Source organism: Piliocolobus tephrosceles, chromosome 12 (genome assembly GCF_002776525.5).
Source record: "Piliocolobus tephrosceles isolate RC106 chromosome 12, ASM277652v3, whole genome shotgun sequence".
Taxonomy (NCBI): Eukaryota; Metazoa; Chordata; class Mammalia; order Primates; family Cercopithecidae; genus Piliocolobus; species Piliocolobus tephrosceles.
The window spans coordinates 103,094,766-103,111,954 of NC_045445.1; the positions used below are offsets into that span (position 1 = coordinate 103,094,766).

The following is a 17,189-nucleotide window of genomic DNA, read 5'->3' on the forward strand; positions in this document are numbered from 1 at the left end:
CAGTTTTAGAAAAGACTTACTTAATCATTTCAAAAAGCTTTGGATCTGAGACCTTGATATTTCGTGCCATATTCCAGGAAAGATGAACCATGGGTACTATTGACTTCACACTTTGCAATTTGTTCCATTCGTACCGTTCCACTGCCAATTTATACTGGCAGGCTAGGAAAAAAAAAACAGTTATAAAGCAACCCAAAGGACCAAAAGATATGAAGACAACCATTATCACCTGCTCAGGTGATATCTTCAACATCAATTCTGAAAAACCTCAAAACACTATAAAAATAATTTTTATGCTTTATGATAATTACAGTAGTAATAATATTAGCAATCATATAAAGAGCACTTCCTATGACTATATGCCAAGCATTGTGTTATTTTTAGTTTTACCCATTATCTCATTTATGATCTTCACCATCACCTTATTAATTTCATTACTTCCATTATACAGATGAAGAAATCGAGGACCAGAGAGATTAAATAACTTGCCCAAAGTTACAAGAGCCAGATCCTGGTCCTAATCCAGGTCTTTTTGGCTCTAAACTCCACATTCTTAACCTCAAGTGAGTACTGCCTGAAGGCAGACGTAATTCAAACAGATTTTGACATTACAGAGCTATTCATATGAAATACTAGATTTTTTTTAATGTGAAAGAACAAATTTTCTACTTTGTTTTCTCTAAGGGCTTTTTTTTTTTTAAATAAAATAAAACCAAGCACTCTAAAAATTATTATTATACCCTTCATGTATATTAAAGCCATAAACCTGTTTTTTGCTAATATCTACGCTCTTAGATTTCCATTTGTTAACTTGAATTTAATTTATTGTACTACAAATTGCAATTCTATGCAAGGAGACATTCTTCTTACACCTTTTAGTAAGTTATACTTCAAGAAAAAAGGAACAGACCTATTGGATATAATCCTCTATAAATTAACTTTTTTTTAAGCATATTCTTTATAATACCTGTAAGTGGACCAACATTCCAAGCAATGTTGTTGCACCAGCCAATAGCCTGAACCCAATGAACAGTGCCTGCATTTATCCAGACCAAATCTCCAGGTCGCTGAATAAACCTATACACTGGAACATTTGCTTCATAAAGATCTTCTAGGTTGGGCCACCAAGAACCCATTAGGAAATTCAAATTATTTCTGAAATAAGAAGAAAATAATGTAAATGGATCAACTATATTAAGAAGCTCCTAGTAAGACTGGAAGAAAACATCAAAAATTTTTTTAATGAACACTTGTTCATTTTATTGAAACGTAATCGCTTGTGCCAAAAGATTTGCTGTATGTATATAGTGTGTAATTATGGTTGAGTACTAAATTACTAAAGATCAGTGTTAACATATTTTTTTTTTTTTTTTTTTTTGAGACCAAGTCTTGCTCTGTTACTTGGGTGGGAGTGCAGTGGCTCCATCTAGGCTCACTGCAACCTCCGCCTCCCGGGCTCAAGCAATTCTCCTGCCTCAGCCACCGGAGTAACTGGGATTACAGGCGCCTGCCACCACGCCTGGCTAATTTTGTATTTTCAGTAGAGACGGGGTTTCACCAGGTTGGCCAAGCTGGTCTCGAACTCCTGACCTCAGGAGATCCGCCTGCTTTGGCCTCCCAAAGTGCCGGGATTACAGGCATTATAATACCTGTAGTAAGTGAACCGGCCCAGTATTACCATCTTAAATTGATTTTTCAAAGATCCAAATGAAATCCAAAGCTACTTTCAAGTAATACATAAGTTAACTTTTAATTTCATATCAACAAAGACTATTTTTGACTGAAGCCTTCTGCCTGGAGCACCTAGAAATCCCTAAAAGGTAAATGGAAGGTAGAGTTGACATCAAGTCATTTAAATCCATAAACAGGAACACGGTGGCAGTACAAGTACCAGGAATTTCCCTTAATTTCTGAGGAAAAGGAGACTGGATGTCAGACTCCACATAGTTTTGATGATTAGCTGATTAAAACTACGCAGTTCAAAACAACTATCAAAAACAAACAATCATGCACATGCACAAATAATCATGACTACTACTACCAATATACTTTGGAAACATTCCATAGATCATATTATTAAGCTTTTATTTTAATATCTGGCTTCTTATTCTCCATCATGATATGCAGTTCTTTTTAAACCACATCGCCACTTTTCCCATAAAAGAACTTTATAAAATTGAATTAACTACTTCAAATTTCATATTTTGGGGAAAGAAAAACTTACACAGTAAAAATGTTCCTTTTCGTAAGATCTAAGAAATAATCTTACTTTATTTGTCTTGTGCTACAGCACATGAGAAAGTATACAATTGTTTTTACTGGTTTAAATTTAATTTTTTATCTAGATCAAGCGTTGGCAAACTATGGTCCATGAGCCAAATTCAGACCACTGCCTGTTTCTATAAACAAAACTTATTAGAATACAGCTATGTCCGTTCACTTACGTACTATCTCTGACTGTGTCTGTTACAATGACACAGTTGTGACAGACAGCGTATGATCTGCAAAGCCGAAAATATTATCTGGTCCTTTATGGAAAATAAATTGCCAAACTATGATCTAGAAAGAACCTTAGTCTCTCTTTTTCTCTCTTGAAAAACGCAAGGCTACTCTCGAAAGTTTAGACTAGAGTGAAAATGGTAGCCTAACTGCGAAGAGATAAGGATGGGCTTATTGTGTGTGACAAGGCCAAGTAGATACAGTCCAGAAAAAGTTGCCTATAAAGCAAAAAATGGCTATAAACACAAATCCTAGCCTTATTTCACCCATGTATTGTCATTACAAAATTAGAGAAAATTTTTTATCCAAAAGCAAGCAAGTAATCCCAAATAGAACCCCCCCCCCGCCCAAAAAATCAAACTTACCAAAAAGCATGCATCGTTTTAATCACATATTCAAAAGAATGGTTATTTCAAGACAGGTATTATTTAAAGCCATAAAATAAACTACAGATACAGTATATAGTCACTATCAAAAGCAACAATCTTCATGTGAAACAAAATTACAGTGAAACGCTGAAGAAGCAAGTACTACTTTCACAACTGAGTTATTAAATTTACCTAACCCTTCCTACTAACTTGATATTTTTATTATTATCCCTAAGCTCAAGCTTTTTGGATGTCATCTGCTTATTCTAATTATCTTTTTTTCCCAAGACACCTCTCCATTTAGACAGGAAAAAAAACTACACCCTAAAAATAGCCAGTCCCTACTCAGAAACAATGAATAAGGATTCCTGTATTATAGCTGCAACAATATAGTATTAACTCAAAGTTCTCTATAGCACAATGGAGATTTCCCATATAACAATGTTCTTTCTCTGCTGCTACTGGACTGCTGGTCCATAAAAAAAGTACAGATTAAAGTAGATCAGGTTATTTCATCAGTACATTAGAAGCTTTAAAACTCCCTATCTTTGGCTTTCTTACACTGAAGGAAACCAGTATATGAATAGTGAAGACAATATAAGGTAATTATCTCTTGCTTTTATATAAGGAAACTGTGGATTAGTATCTTTTTTTGTTTTTTAACTACGATGCACTTTTTACTAAATCCAAATATTTAAGCAAAGATTCTTAAACCAAAGTAAGAAATTAGAAGTTAGTATGGGGCTGGGCATGGTGGCTCACGCCTGTAATCCCAGCACTTTGGGAGGCCAAGGTGGGTGGATCATGAGGTCAGGAGTTCAAGACCAGCCTGGCCAATATGGTGAAACTCTGTCTCTAGTAAAAATACACAAATTAGCGGGGCATGGTGGCACACCCCTGTAATCCCAGCTCCTCAGGAGGCTGAGGCAGGAGAATTGCTTGAACCTGGGAGGCGGAGGTTGCAGTACGCTGAGATTGTGCCATTGCACTACAGCCTGGGAAACACAGCAAGACTCCGTCTCAAAAAAGGAAAAAATAAACATAAAGAAGTTAGTATGTGGAATACGTGTATAATTAGTTTTCAAAGTAATCTCATATGTAAATGTTTCCTGTGGGTTTTTATTCCCCCTTTAATTGGGGTGGGGGCATAACACCAAATGTATATATAATGTGTATTTTCATCCTATACTAATTTTCTAATGTTATTACTAAATGAAAATATCAGGTCCTTATATAATAAAGTACTTTCTAGAAAAGAAGAAAGAGAATAAGGTCCTATCTAGACAAATGATCAAATTGAAACCAACTAAAAAAAAAAAATTCCAAAATACTTTTTAACGCAAGACACAGAAATAAATAAAAGCTATTTCTGAGATCTTAAGGAAAGGAACTATCCAATTCTTTCAACTAGAGAAAACAAAATCTGGGCTGATGTGGTGGATCACGCCTGTAATCCAGCACTGTAGGAGGCCCAGGCAGGTGGATCGCCTGAGCTCAGGAGTTCAAGAGCAGCCTAGGCAACATGGTGAAACCCCATCTCTATTTAAAAATAAAAAATAAAGTAATAATACATTTTATACAATTTCTTCCTAGAAAAAGTTGTCCTGATATAAATGATGAATTGATGGGTGCTGACGAGTTGATGGGTGCAGCACACCAACATGGCACATGTATACATATGTAACAAACCTGCACGTTATGCACATGTACCCTAGAACTTAAAGTATAATAAAAATAAAAATTAAAAATACATTATTAAAATTAAAAAAAAAAAAAAAAAAAGAATTTATATCATGATATGGCAAAGGGTAATATGGTCAAGCTTGAGTTATTCACAGCCTGTACAGGTGCTCAATAAAGAATTCCTTCTACTTCCTAAAACCATTTATAACAAAACAATTTTTCTTGGAATACACACCTTTCAAATGAATAAGTATGCATCATTTTAAAAATTAACTAATAACTCAACTTTTCTATCTTCTTAAATTCATGGGTACTACTATTGCATGAAGTTGTTTCATGGCATCTTTCTTAAAGTATTTCCAATAACACAAAATATGAGGTTTGGAATCAAATAATTTAAAATGAATTCTGTGCTGAATGGTAAGTGAATACTGGCAATGTATCCATTAGGGTAATCAGCTTGGTAAGTTGTCCTTTACAATTACTGCTTTCTAGTACGTTTTAAGAAAATTTACTTTGGAAACCTACTTTTCACAGAAGTCATTCAGAACACCCCAGTAACCTTCAGGAACAACAAACCATTCACAGTCACCTGGGCCAATATTTATGTTAACTGAACAGAAGTTGTTATTTTCTTGATGACCTGAAATGTGAAAAGAAAAAAAATTGGAGCTCCAGTGGCGCAATTGGTTAGCACACGGTACTTATACAGAAAAAAATTAATCTTCACACTATAAGTTTATAGAAAAATGGATCTTTGGAAACAAAACCTTACAAATGCTCAACAGAGAACACTGTAGTAGTATTTAGTTCTTCATCACTGTAGCATTTTTGTGTCAACTCCTAACATACTCAGTAAGAGCTTCTATGATAGGCAATATAATCATGGTTAAGAGATTAGGCTCTGGAGCCAGGCTCCTTGGCTTAGTCATTACATGAACCTGGGCAAGTTGGTAAACCATTCTGACTCAGTTTCCCTGTATGTAAGAACAGATAATAATAATCTCTATAAATTGTTGGGCTGTTTTGAAGATTGATAAACTAATGAATGCATAAAACAGTGCCTAATACAGATGCTCCTCGACTTACAGATGGGACTACATCCTGATAAACCCATAGTAAGCTGAAAAATACCTTAAGTTGAAAATGCATTTAATACTCTGATAAACCCACCATAAAGTCCAAAAGTGATAAGTTACACCATTACAACTCAGGGACCATCTGTATACAGTAAACAATAAATATTAGCTATTACAGATATCATTACCATTTCTTTCCTTATGAACTAATCTCCAGGAACAGTGTTTACCCCATAACAAGGTACTCAAAATAATGTTTTTTGCCCAACATTTATATCAGTGTCCAATGATAGAGTACAGAGCAGAATATAGTTCTTCCATCATTTATTCCAGAACTCTTTGCACTTTACCTGACTATGGATAAAATAGGACAGAACTGGGCTTCTAATGGTCTGAGGATAACAATTATAACCAATAGTTCTAATCCTGGCTGTGTATTACAATCCTCTGGGGACCTCAGTTAAAAACCAACCCACCCACCCACATGCATGGATCTGAATCCTAGAGATTAATTAATTACATATTTTTTTAAAAGCTACCAGGTGTGGTGACTCAAGTCTATAATCCCAGCACTTTGGGAGGTCCAGAGGGAAGGATAACTTGAAGTCATTATGTGAACCTCAAAACAATTAGCCAGGCATGGTGGCATGCACTTGTAGTCCTAGCTACTTGGGAGGCTGAGGCAGGAGAATTACTTGAGCCCAGGAGTTAAACAAGATTACAGTGAGCTATGATCACATCACTGCACTCCAGCCTGGGTGACATACCAAGACCCTGTCTCTTAAAAAAAAAAAAAAAAAAAAAAAAAAAAAGAAAAAGAAAAAGAAGAAGAAACAAAGGACCAGGAGAATCAAATCAGCAGCCGGGATGGGGAACCACTGACCCATTTTACCCAGAAGCAAGCATAGCCCTATTTTCAAACAATTCTTAAGCACGACTCAGTAAGAATGTGAACAAAGAAGGAAGCAGTCTGGTTTTCAAACCATGGCTGCATCAAGTAGCAAAGAGAAGCACCTGAGGGAGACCTGCAGCTCACAGTATATTGGTACAGCTGAACTGGTTATCAACAGTATCTCTTCTAACTGATCAGTGCTGGGATTGTAGCAACTGTTAAATATTTTGAATATCACCCTGTGAAATTTCATGTTAATGCAAAGGAGCACAAAGAAGATAGTACTTCAGTATTGGATAGAAAATTTAAGTCTAAAAACAATGTAATTCACTTTACAAATGAAGAAAAAGACCTAAAGAAGAAATGTAACTTGTCAAAAGTGAGAAGCCTAATTAGTGGCAAAGTCTAGACTAGTTATTAGAATGAGTCTAGTAATGTCTCCACATCATGAAGTTATTTTTAAACTGTGAGTTGTGATCCACTTGGAAAACTGCAACCTACACTTTATTTTTTAAATGAAACAGAATGGAATAGACTGGAAAACATACTGTTCGATAAAACTGCTGCTGTATACATACATGTGCATTCGGTTACATATAAAACATACTTTTTATTGTCACTTGGGTTAAAAGAAAAATTAAAAAACACTGCACCCCATCACTCTCTGCAACAGATGGGAATGACAACAGAGTCTTCAGGCCAAAAGAACTTATTTCCCAGTGGTGCTCCAATGACCCCTTTCCAGATTAAATTGTTATAATGTTTCTGGGCTATTACACTAAAAAAAGATAATGAAAAGGGGAAAAATCTTAATCTGAGCCCAGTTAAAAAGTCTAACATTATAACAGGAACAACTCTTTCAGTTTTATTCATTATAAATGACAAGATCCTGGCTGTCTTTGCATGTTTCATATTTTGATTTTGTTTTCAATTTTAACAAGGTATGTGAGTTCATACAAATTACCTGGTGTTCTGCTCCCTGGAACTTTCATATATAGTTGAACTGTGTTCATGCCCAGTATGGTATGACCAACATGGCTTAGAAGATTTCCTGCTGATACGACACGCACAAAAGCAGGAAGTTTAGTCAGCTCATGTAGCTGCAACTTCCACCTGCAATAAAATAACACATCGAAAGTGAAACTCTGCTACAAGTATCTGTGGAAGTTTACCATTTCTTCAAAACTCTTGGGTTCCAATCAGATAAACAATTAGGTCTATAAATATTTTACTTTTCCATAGGAAAAAGCTTAAATTTTTAAATTTTTCCAAAGAATACTTCCCAACAAAAATAGGCATAAAAATTACTGACCAAGTAAATAAAAGAAAAAATACTAACAGTTGTACAATTATATTTTATAAATACATTTTTATGTAACTATTTCATATAATTAAAAATATAATTTTGTGATTACATAATTAGCATATAGTCAGAGTCTTGATGAAAAACTGTAGAAAAGTTTTAGGTAAAAAAAAAAAATCTGGCAAGGTGCAGTGGCTCACAACTGTAACCCCAACACTTTGGAAGGCTGAGGTGGGAGGATCCCTTGAGCCCAGGAGTTCAACACAAGCCTGGGCAACACAGTGAGACTCCATCTCTATTTTTGGGGGGAAAAAAAAAAATTTTTAAATTTCAATTGTAAAATATAGCAGAAAAAGTTTAGCTTAAATTCATGTCAACTTAAAAAAAAAAAGAAAAGAAATGAAACAGAAGAGGAAATTGTAGAGAATTCCCAATCTAGCACAGGATAACTCTTTGCATCAGTTCACAGAAATATTACTACAAGGACTTACTTTTTGTCATCAGATAGGTCAATATTGGTCCCAAACTTTATGGTTTTAAAGGGTCCTTTCCTCCTCCTCCCAGAACTTAAAAAAGAGACACAGGATTAGAAACATGCCTTTTAAAAAGAAATACTAAGTGGACATTAAAAATGACTTACTTATCTGACGATGTAGATTCACTATCTGAGTGGTCTTTATGATGACTTCTTTTTTCATTTTCTTCCTATAGATTAAGCAAAAAGCATTCTAATTTAGTGTTGTACAACTGGCAATTCTTTCCACCATACAACTGAAAAAAAAAATTCATATCTAGATTGAATAGTATTATTTGTGTTTTGAAACTAAGTTTCATGTTTTTAATATTTTGAGACAGGGTTTGACTCCTGTTGCCCAGGCTGGAGTACAGTGGTGTGATCCCGGCTCACTGCAACCTCCTCCTCCTGGGCTCAAACGATTCTCCTGCCTCAGCCTCCTGAGTAGCTGGGACTATAGGTGCGCATGACCATGCCCAGCTAATTTTTGTATCTTTGGTAGAGATGGGGTTTTGCCATGTTGCCCAGGCTAGTATCAAACTCCTGCGCTCAAGCTGTCTACCGGCCCCAGCCTCCCAAAGTGCTGGGATTACAGGCGTGAATCATCACGCCTGGCCTTGAAACTAAGTTTCTATAGGCCTCTTACACATGAAAATTTCTTCAAACACCACATTAAATAAATAAATACCCAAGAAAAGTCGAATCTCACTGGCATGGTATCCAACTTCCTCCACTAGCCACAACGTTATATTACAGATTCTCATATTTGCCCCATTTTCAAGAGGAGAGAAAACTTGAGTAAAGCTGAAAGGCCTAGGACATCCCAATCTTGATTATAAATGATATAAGCTAGCAGAGGTGTGTGCATGTGTACACAACTATATATGTGTAAGAGTAGAAGGTAAGATACTTTTTATTCTTGATTATGAACAAAGGAAAAGTTCTTCCGGGGGTATTTATTCCACAAAGAATTATACACAAATGACAAAATGTTTCTGACATTGGTAATTCAAGTGCTAGAAAAATATAGGTATTTTTCAATGCAAATATTACTTTTATTTACAACTCCTGAGTCACGGACATGGTATCTGTTAACACTGTTTTATGATTTCTAAGTTAGCAGTACTTCTGACCTTTGGCTTCCATTCCTTTAAATGTATAGTGTCTGAACATTTGTCAAACTTTTCACATGTAATGGTCCATGTCTTAAAGCATATTAAAAAACCCCATGCTGGCCGGGCGCAGTGGCTCACGCCTGCAATCCCAGCACTTTGGGAAGCCGAGGTGGGCAGATCACCTGAGGTTGGGAGTTCGAAACCACCCTGACCAACATGGAGAAACACCGTCTCTACTAAAAATACAAAATTAGCTGCATGTGGTGGCACATGCCTGTAATCCCAGCTACTCGGGAGGCTGAGGCAGGAGAACTGCTTGAACCCGGGAGGCAGAGGTTGCAGTGAACCGAGATCATGCTATTGTACTCCAGTCTGGGCAACAAGAGCGAAACTTCGTCTCAAAAAAATAACAAAAAACCCCCATGCTTTCTTTGGTTATGGAACCCTCCCCATTTAAATAGACTGCCTCTTACTATCTTTGCTTTTCAACTCTTCCTCCAAATTTTCCTTTGATGATCTTTGACTCCTTCTTACTACTTATTCTATCCTGACTATAATATTAGCAGGTACTTGAAGTCTCTTGAAAGTTTGAACTACAGATTTATATGGACAACGAATTCACTGGAACTCAGTAAAGTCACAGGATAGTTTTTACTGGATGAATTTCTTTGTAGTATATAGGGAGTGGCAAGTGGGAAACGAAGACAAATACACAATTTACAGGTAGAAATGCTATCTTGATTGAAAATATGAGTTGGCAGAATTTTAAACAGAGACAACAAGCAAATCTAATGAATCACAAATTAAAGACTTTCAGCCACATACTATCAGTGGTAGGATATGTGAAGAACAAACAACTTAGTGCAGACAAGTATTTGAGTAATACATTTAATAAACTCATTTATTTGGATGTATTATGTTCATTTTGTAGGAGAATTCACAAAGTTCTCATTATAGTGCTAGAGGATTTTTGTAATGCTTCAGTGCTGAAAGGGCTATATGGGTCTTTTAATAATAATAATCCTCTGATTTTTATATTTTTGTTTTTTTAATTTCCTCCTTCAGTTTTCTCTTACAGCCTAGGATTGGTAAGAAGAACACTAATGTTTCCTGCAGGAGTTGTCTATGAGATAACACTAATCTGGCAGAAGAAAAAAAAGGGAAGACAAGATGGGATTTTGCAAGCATAAAATAAACCTGAGACTTAGTTTATCCTCTAAATTAGTGGTTCTCAACCAGGAGTGAATGTGCCCTTCAGGGGATATTTGACATATCTGGAGATATTTTTGAGAAGCCAGAGATGCCAATAAATACCCTGCAAGGTGCAAGACAGTCCCCCCACAATAAAGAATTATCCAGTCCAAAATGTCAATACTACGGAAGTTAAGAAACCTTGCTCTAAAAAAAGTATCCCAGAAATGAAGGAGCTATTTCACTAGACAGTAATTCTATTTCCCCATGATGATATTTACTTCATGAACCCATGGGTTTGTTTAGACTTTACTAAAAGCAAACTGAGGGTGGGCGTGGTGGCTCACGCCTGTAATCCCAGCAGTTTGGGAGAGGCCGAGGTAGGCGAATCACTTGAGGTCAGGAGTTCTAGAGCAGCCTGGCCAACATGGTGAAACCCAGTTTCTACTGAAAATGCAAAAAAGTTAGCTGGGCGTGGTGGCACGTGCCTGTAATCCCAACTACTCGGGAGTCTGAGGCAGGAGAATCGCTTGAATCTGGGAGGTAGAGGTTGCAGTGAGCCAAGATCGTGCCACTGCACTCTAGCCTGGGCGACAGAGGGAGACTCCGTCTCAAAATACATACATACATACATACATACATACATACATACCTACAAGAAAACTGGATAGCACTTACAAAGTATTTTATGTAACATAAAATGATGAGATGCATATAAAAGTAATGTGTCCTTTCAAAACTCCAAAGTAAAATCATCTTTAAAGTCCTAAAATAATCTTTAGGATACAAATACTTACTCTCAATGATTCCTGGAATGAGGAGGCCTGGTACTGTGCATATTTAGCAATTGTAGTATGAGATCTATTACTTTCACAATGCCAGATTTTCTTTGTTCCAGTGGGATCCCAGTTTTCATCTGCTGGCTGCAACAACTGTGTCCTCACTTCTACCATATGTTCATTGTTAGCTTCCACCAAAGTTTTAGTAGAGAAAAGTCCCAGGTCTTCATGAATACATAAATGTAGTTAAAAAATGAAAATTATATTTGGGATAATATTTTAAGTGCTTGTATTTTTTTTAAAGGAAGAAGGTAAAGCATTTTATGGTACTGTATCCAGTTCCCATAAAAAAACTAGGGCCTCTGCACAACCTGAGCTACGTGCCAAGTTTGCAGAACCATTAGCTGAAGCCTTGAATATAACTGCTATGCTATCCCATCTGAGAATTAAGTGTGCAAGGACTGAAATTTCATTCATTTATTTATTTTCTGCAGATGCCAGGAAATACTTATGGGACTACAGTATTTATTAGTAGCATCAAATTTCACCTACATTTTATAATCAATTTTTTTCTATTAACCTAAATCACAATTATGTAAATGGACCCAAATAATAGCTAAATTTAAAAACCACCACAGAATTGCCAGTAACCAGTATCACCAACAATATATTCACATCATGGATTAAAGAAGTGATATACACACATACTCTCTCTCATTCTTAGTACTAAAAAAAATTAAAATACAAAAAAAAAAAAAAAAGTTTCTGCCAGTGCTTGAAAAGTTAAAAGATAGCGAAAGAAACAGACAAACTTTTTCCTTTTCTTATTTAAGGCTTACCTAACTTAAGAGCTCCAGCAAGGCCACGTATTACTGTAACAGGGTTGTTCGGATTTGTACAAAATTGATGTAATGGAGGAAAGAAAGCATCACGTTTATTTTCCAACTGTAAAATTAAAATATGTAGTTAGATCTCAGGAAAACAGAGCTTTTATTTAAATATTATGCTCCAAATTAATATTATTTTTCACAAAAAAAATAATGCATTTTATGGGGTGCTATTTCTATTTGACAGTATCTTATCACTATGACTTTTGATTCTAGTTTTAATTAGATAGTAACCACATACATTTCTCCTGTCCATTTTATCATGACAAAAATATGTAGGAGAAATGAAACTGCAATTAAACTTCAAAATCAAAGTGTTTCAAACATTATTCAGTCTTAAAATGAAAAGACAATCCTGATACATGCTGCAACGTGGATGAACCTTGAGGACATTATGTTAAGTGAAATAAGCCAGTCACAAAAAGACAAATATTGTATGGTTCCACTTACATAAGGTATCTAGAATAGTCAGATTTATAGAAACAGAAAGTAGAATGGTAGTTGCCAGGGGCTTGGAGGAGGGAGAAATGGGGAGTTGTTCAGTGTGTAGTTCCAGTTTGTCAAGATGAGAAAGTTCTGGAGATTGGTTGGACAACAATGTGAATATGCTTAACAGTACTGAACTGCACACTCAGAAATGGGTAAGATGGTAAATTTTATGCTATGTGTTTTTTAAAAATCACAATAAAGGAGAGGAAAAGAAGAAGAAAAAATTGTGCCTAAACAAATATTATCAAAGAAAGCAGACTGAAGAGGACCCATGAAAGATAAAAACTTAATTTTGCATTTTTTTTTTTTTCTCCTCAGAGCTCACGTTACAAGTTTTTTTTACATGTCTATCCCAGTGCTTCCCTTACATTGTAAGGGATAAACAACGACTGGTTGGAGGAAGAATTAATATGATAATATTTGGCCTCTAGAGGGCAAAGGGGCTAAATCTATAAAACAAACTCCAGTACCATTTTACAGATGCAAGATCACTATACACATACTACCCTAACTTTATACTTACAAAAAATTTTGATTTGGGACAGAAGCAGGAAAATGAAAGGAAATAGGGTAGGAAGATCTATTTGGAAGAAACAGAAATAGGAATTGCTTTGACTGAACTCTTAACAACTTCGTATATCAGATTTCTATATTTCTGTAAAGTAAAACTAGTATCTACTTTTAAATAGCCTATTAAGTTTTTTAGTGACATATATCTACTATCACACTTACGTTCTCACTTATTTTGAAGGTAGTATCTTTTTTGGGGGGCAGATGTATAAAACAGAATGAATTTAAGGTCCACATAACTAAGTAGAATGCAGATTTAAAACCCAGTTTACCCAAAAAACGTTACACTTTTAGGTAGCTTTTTCCTAATACTGCTCAAAATTAGAGCAATAAAAAATATTTCTCGTGATTCTAATATCATCACAGTTAAATAGCTGAGAAGGTCTTTTAAAAATGCTATTACAAAATCTTTTTGAATATATCTTTCCCCCCCCCCAAAAAATACTTAATCTGCTGCCAATAATTATAATGTTTCCTAAAGGGCATCCATATAAATTTAAAGAAAGATTTTATGAAAGACAGGTAGTTGCAAACACTGTTTTATTTCCAGTCAGTCAATTCAGACTCACGTAAATACTAGGTGTAGGTGGATTCAACTTGTCCTTTGGCAAGGGAGGGTATGGTGAAGATGGTGGTCTTGGAGGTGGACATTTATCCAACAAAATGCTACTGTTAGATAAGCCATTTTTACCTAGATTCCTTAAAAAAAAAAAAAAAAAAAAGAAGAAGGAGAAGAAGAAGGAGAAGGGATAAATAAATCAGTTGTACGTTTATTTGGAAAACAGAAAAAAAAAAAAAAAGAATCCTGAATTAAGTCCTAATTAAATTACTAGGCATTTGTACAAGTCCATGAAATATGGGATGTAGATCCATCAGGAAAAACACTAAGAACGATTGTTAATTTCAGCAAAGACTTGATGCCTATATATATCCTCCACTGAAGGAAAATAAAAGATATCACAACATATAAATTATTGATGACATTCCTTATTTTGTTCATAATTTTCCAATTTATTTTCTTCACCTAAACAACAAACATGAGCTACAATTTCCTCTCTACCATCACATTCTTTTCCATCAATGTTAAAATATTAACTTGATCAAAAAAGTTCTAGATAATAGTAAAAAACAGAATGTCTCTTTTCCTATGTCTCATCTTAGCAATTATAATCAGAATATCTTTGTAACAACTCTCAAACCTGAGATTTTTTTCCTTTTACTCAAATCAGAAAAAAATTTCCTGTGCAACTCCTTGACTAAAAAATTCAGCAAGATGCCAATCTAGTAACTTATACAGCAAATTATAGTATTTCTTTTTAAACAAGGGATATAATTGCTATCTACTCTGACATTGTATATAATTATTACTTACTGGTATTTAGGTTGATGAAGGTATCACTCTGTTAAAATTATAAATTCTTAAGATAGGGTAGAATTCCCTAACAATAATTCTTTTAGTGCAAGCAAGAAAGACATTTCCAACGTTTCTACCAAACTTAGAAAATCAACAAGAAATAAATTTGAGCTTTCAAACCACTCCAGGTTAACTAACTTTCGTCACCGAATTATTACAAATTCGAAAGCAATAAATGCATTAAAATATCAAGTACTCTTAACATATTAAATTTCAGGTAATAATTTGAAATTTTCAATTATTCTGGGAAGTCAAAAAACTCAGTAACTTTACTTAAGAAGGAATTAGCTACTTTCATCACAAATTGCAGAGTAAAATAGGTTGAATTTATTTTCCTTATCTTGCTACACTGAACAAAGTATTACCAATTAGCCTGTTTTGGTTGGTACTAATGAAAACTAGGCCTTAAACTTTCACTGCCATAGATTTTTAAGATGTTATACTAAATAGCATCATAGGTGTTACTTCCTTAATTTTTTCAACTACAACTCCAAGTAAAAACAGAAAAAAGTTCATGGCAGGCCTCAAAGGAATGGTTTACGTTTAAAATAATTGACTTTTAAATGAAAATACATGAAAACATTATTAAACTGAAATTTTACGTTCAGCTAACAATTAAGGTTAAAGGTTGAATAAATTTTCTGTCCAAAACTAGTTTTCAATCTCTCTCCACAAAGCACATGTGCCTTGTACATTTAAAGACAGATATACACTTAAGCCTTTAGATTTGGGTATAAAATTGCTACCAATTTATGAACTCCATCAAATTTTTGCTTTTAACATGTAGAGAATTTTTGGTGAGACTGGGAAAGAAACAATTCAAGTATTATTATTAAACCAATGCAAGATAAAACAGTTACAATATCTACATAAATAATAGTTTTCATGCTGAATTGTATATCTGCCACTCTATCGAATATAAGCAAAATATGACTCAGATTACAGAAAATCTGTCTTTTAGGAAAGGAGATGGATATACTACTGTATAGTAAATGGTTACTATTTTGAAGAAATTGAAATATATGAACCATGTATTAAAACTGTGCTATAAAAGAGCGTCTCAAACTAATTAAATGTGGCACTAAAATGTAAGCTTCTACAACATACTGGACACTGAGAGATGAGACTAGAAAACAAGGTTTGAGAGATTAGTAGAATTCTGTCTCTACCATTTCTATAGTTCCGTAACAATTAAAAAAGAGAAACGAGAAAGTAAAACAATGGAAAATGTTGTTGCCAATATTTTAAAATAGAAAAGAAAAAGGCGGGGCATGACTAGTACTTTCAGGGAGCTGATAATTCAATCAATTGAATGTTGCAATTACAATTTTAGACATGCAAGAAGAAAAAGTATTATAACTGCCTTTTAATGTATACCACTGACCACTGCAACATTAAGATAAACTAAACAAGAATCAGATTAAAAAATAACCAGCACTTTAAAAACCACATATACGGAAATAGAGGGGTACCCAATAGTGCATACAAGTCATACCTAGAAGTTTCTTATTGTGTTTGAAACGCTGACTACCTGCCTATTAAGGTCAAGTTTCAAACAGAAAGGAATTTCCCTGAAGGAACTGATGACATATATAGTGCTCTGCATAGCAAATATAAGCTATTTCCACTTAAAATATATTGACCAATCCCAATGCAAAGGGCAGGGCTGTGGATAACAGGAATTGACTTTATCTTCTGAATGTGTAAATGTCCAACACTGTTTAGAACACCTCAAGCCAAGTAATAAAAATTCCATATAAAAATCCAAAGTGGAGAAAGGAGTTGAAGAAAGAAGCAGATTTTGGACCAAAACAGCATGGTACTGTTACCAAAACAGAGATACAGACCAATGGAACAGAACAGAGTCCTCAGAGATAATACCACATATCTACAACCATCTGATCTTTGACAAACCTGACAAAAACAAGAAATGGGGAAAGGATTCCCTATTTAATAAATAGTGCTGGGAAAACTGGCTAGTCATATGTAGAAAGCTGAAACTGGATCCCTTCCTTACAACTTATACAAAAATCAATTCAAGATGGATTAAAGACTTAAATGTTAGACCTAAAACCATAAAAACCTTAGAAGAAAACCTAGGCAATACCATTCAGGAAATAGGCATGGGCAAGGACTTCATGACTAAAACACCAAAAGCAATGGCAACAAAAGCCAAAATAGACAAATGGGATCTAATTAAACTAAAGAGCTTCTGCACAGCAAAAGAAACTACCATCAGAGTGAACAGGCAACTTACAGAATGGGAGAAAATTTTTGCAATCTACCCATTCTGACAAAGGGCTAATATCCAGAATCTACAAAGGACTTAAACAAATTTACAAGAAAAAAACAACCCCATCAAAAAGTGGGCAAAGGATATGAACAGACACTTCTCAAAAGAAGACA

The 17,189-nt window shown here is 34.8% G+C and overlaps 1 protein-coding gene across 8 annotated transcripts in view; it reads right to left on the bottom strand.

Moving 5' to 3' along the window:
* The window catches only part of KDM6A (lysine demethylase 6A), a 229,722-nt gene that overhangs the window by 22,823 nt on the left and 189,710 nt on the right, over positions 1-17,189 (bottom strand). For all 8 annotated transcript variants that reach the window (XM_023202740.1, XM_023202739.1, XM_023202736.1 and 5 more), the window contains 9 exons: positions 13,939-14,068; positions 12,263-12,368; positions 11,442-11,647; positions 8,465-8,529; positions 8,316-8,390; positions 7,486-7,634; positions 5,079-5,193; positions 968-1,155; positions 21-162 (listed from right to left, as the gene is read on the bottom strand). In XM_023202740.1, coding sequence (XP_023058508.1) covers positions 21-162; positions 968-1,155; positions 5,079-5,193; positions 7,486-7,634; positions 8,316-8,390; positions 8,465-8,529; positions 11,442-11,647; positions 12,263-12,368; positions 13,939-14,068 — 1,176 coding nt within the window. The remainder of the gene's footprint in view (positions 1-20; positions 163-967; positions 1,156-5,078; positions 5,194-7,485; positions 7,635-8,315; positions 8,391-8,464; positions 8,530-11,441; positions 11,648-12,262; positions 12,369-13,938; positions 14,069-17,189) is intronic.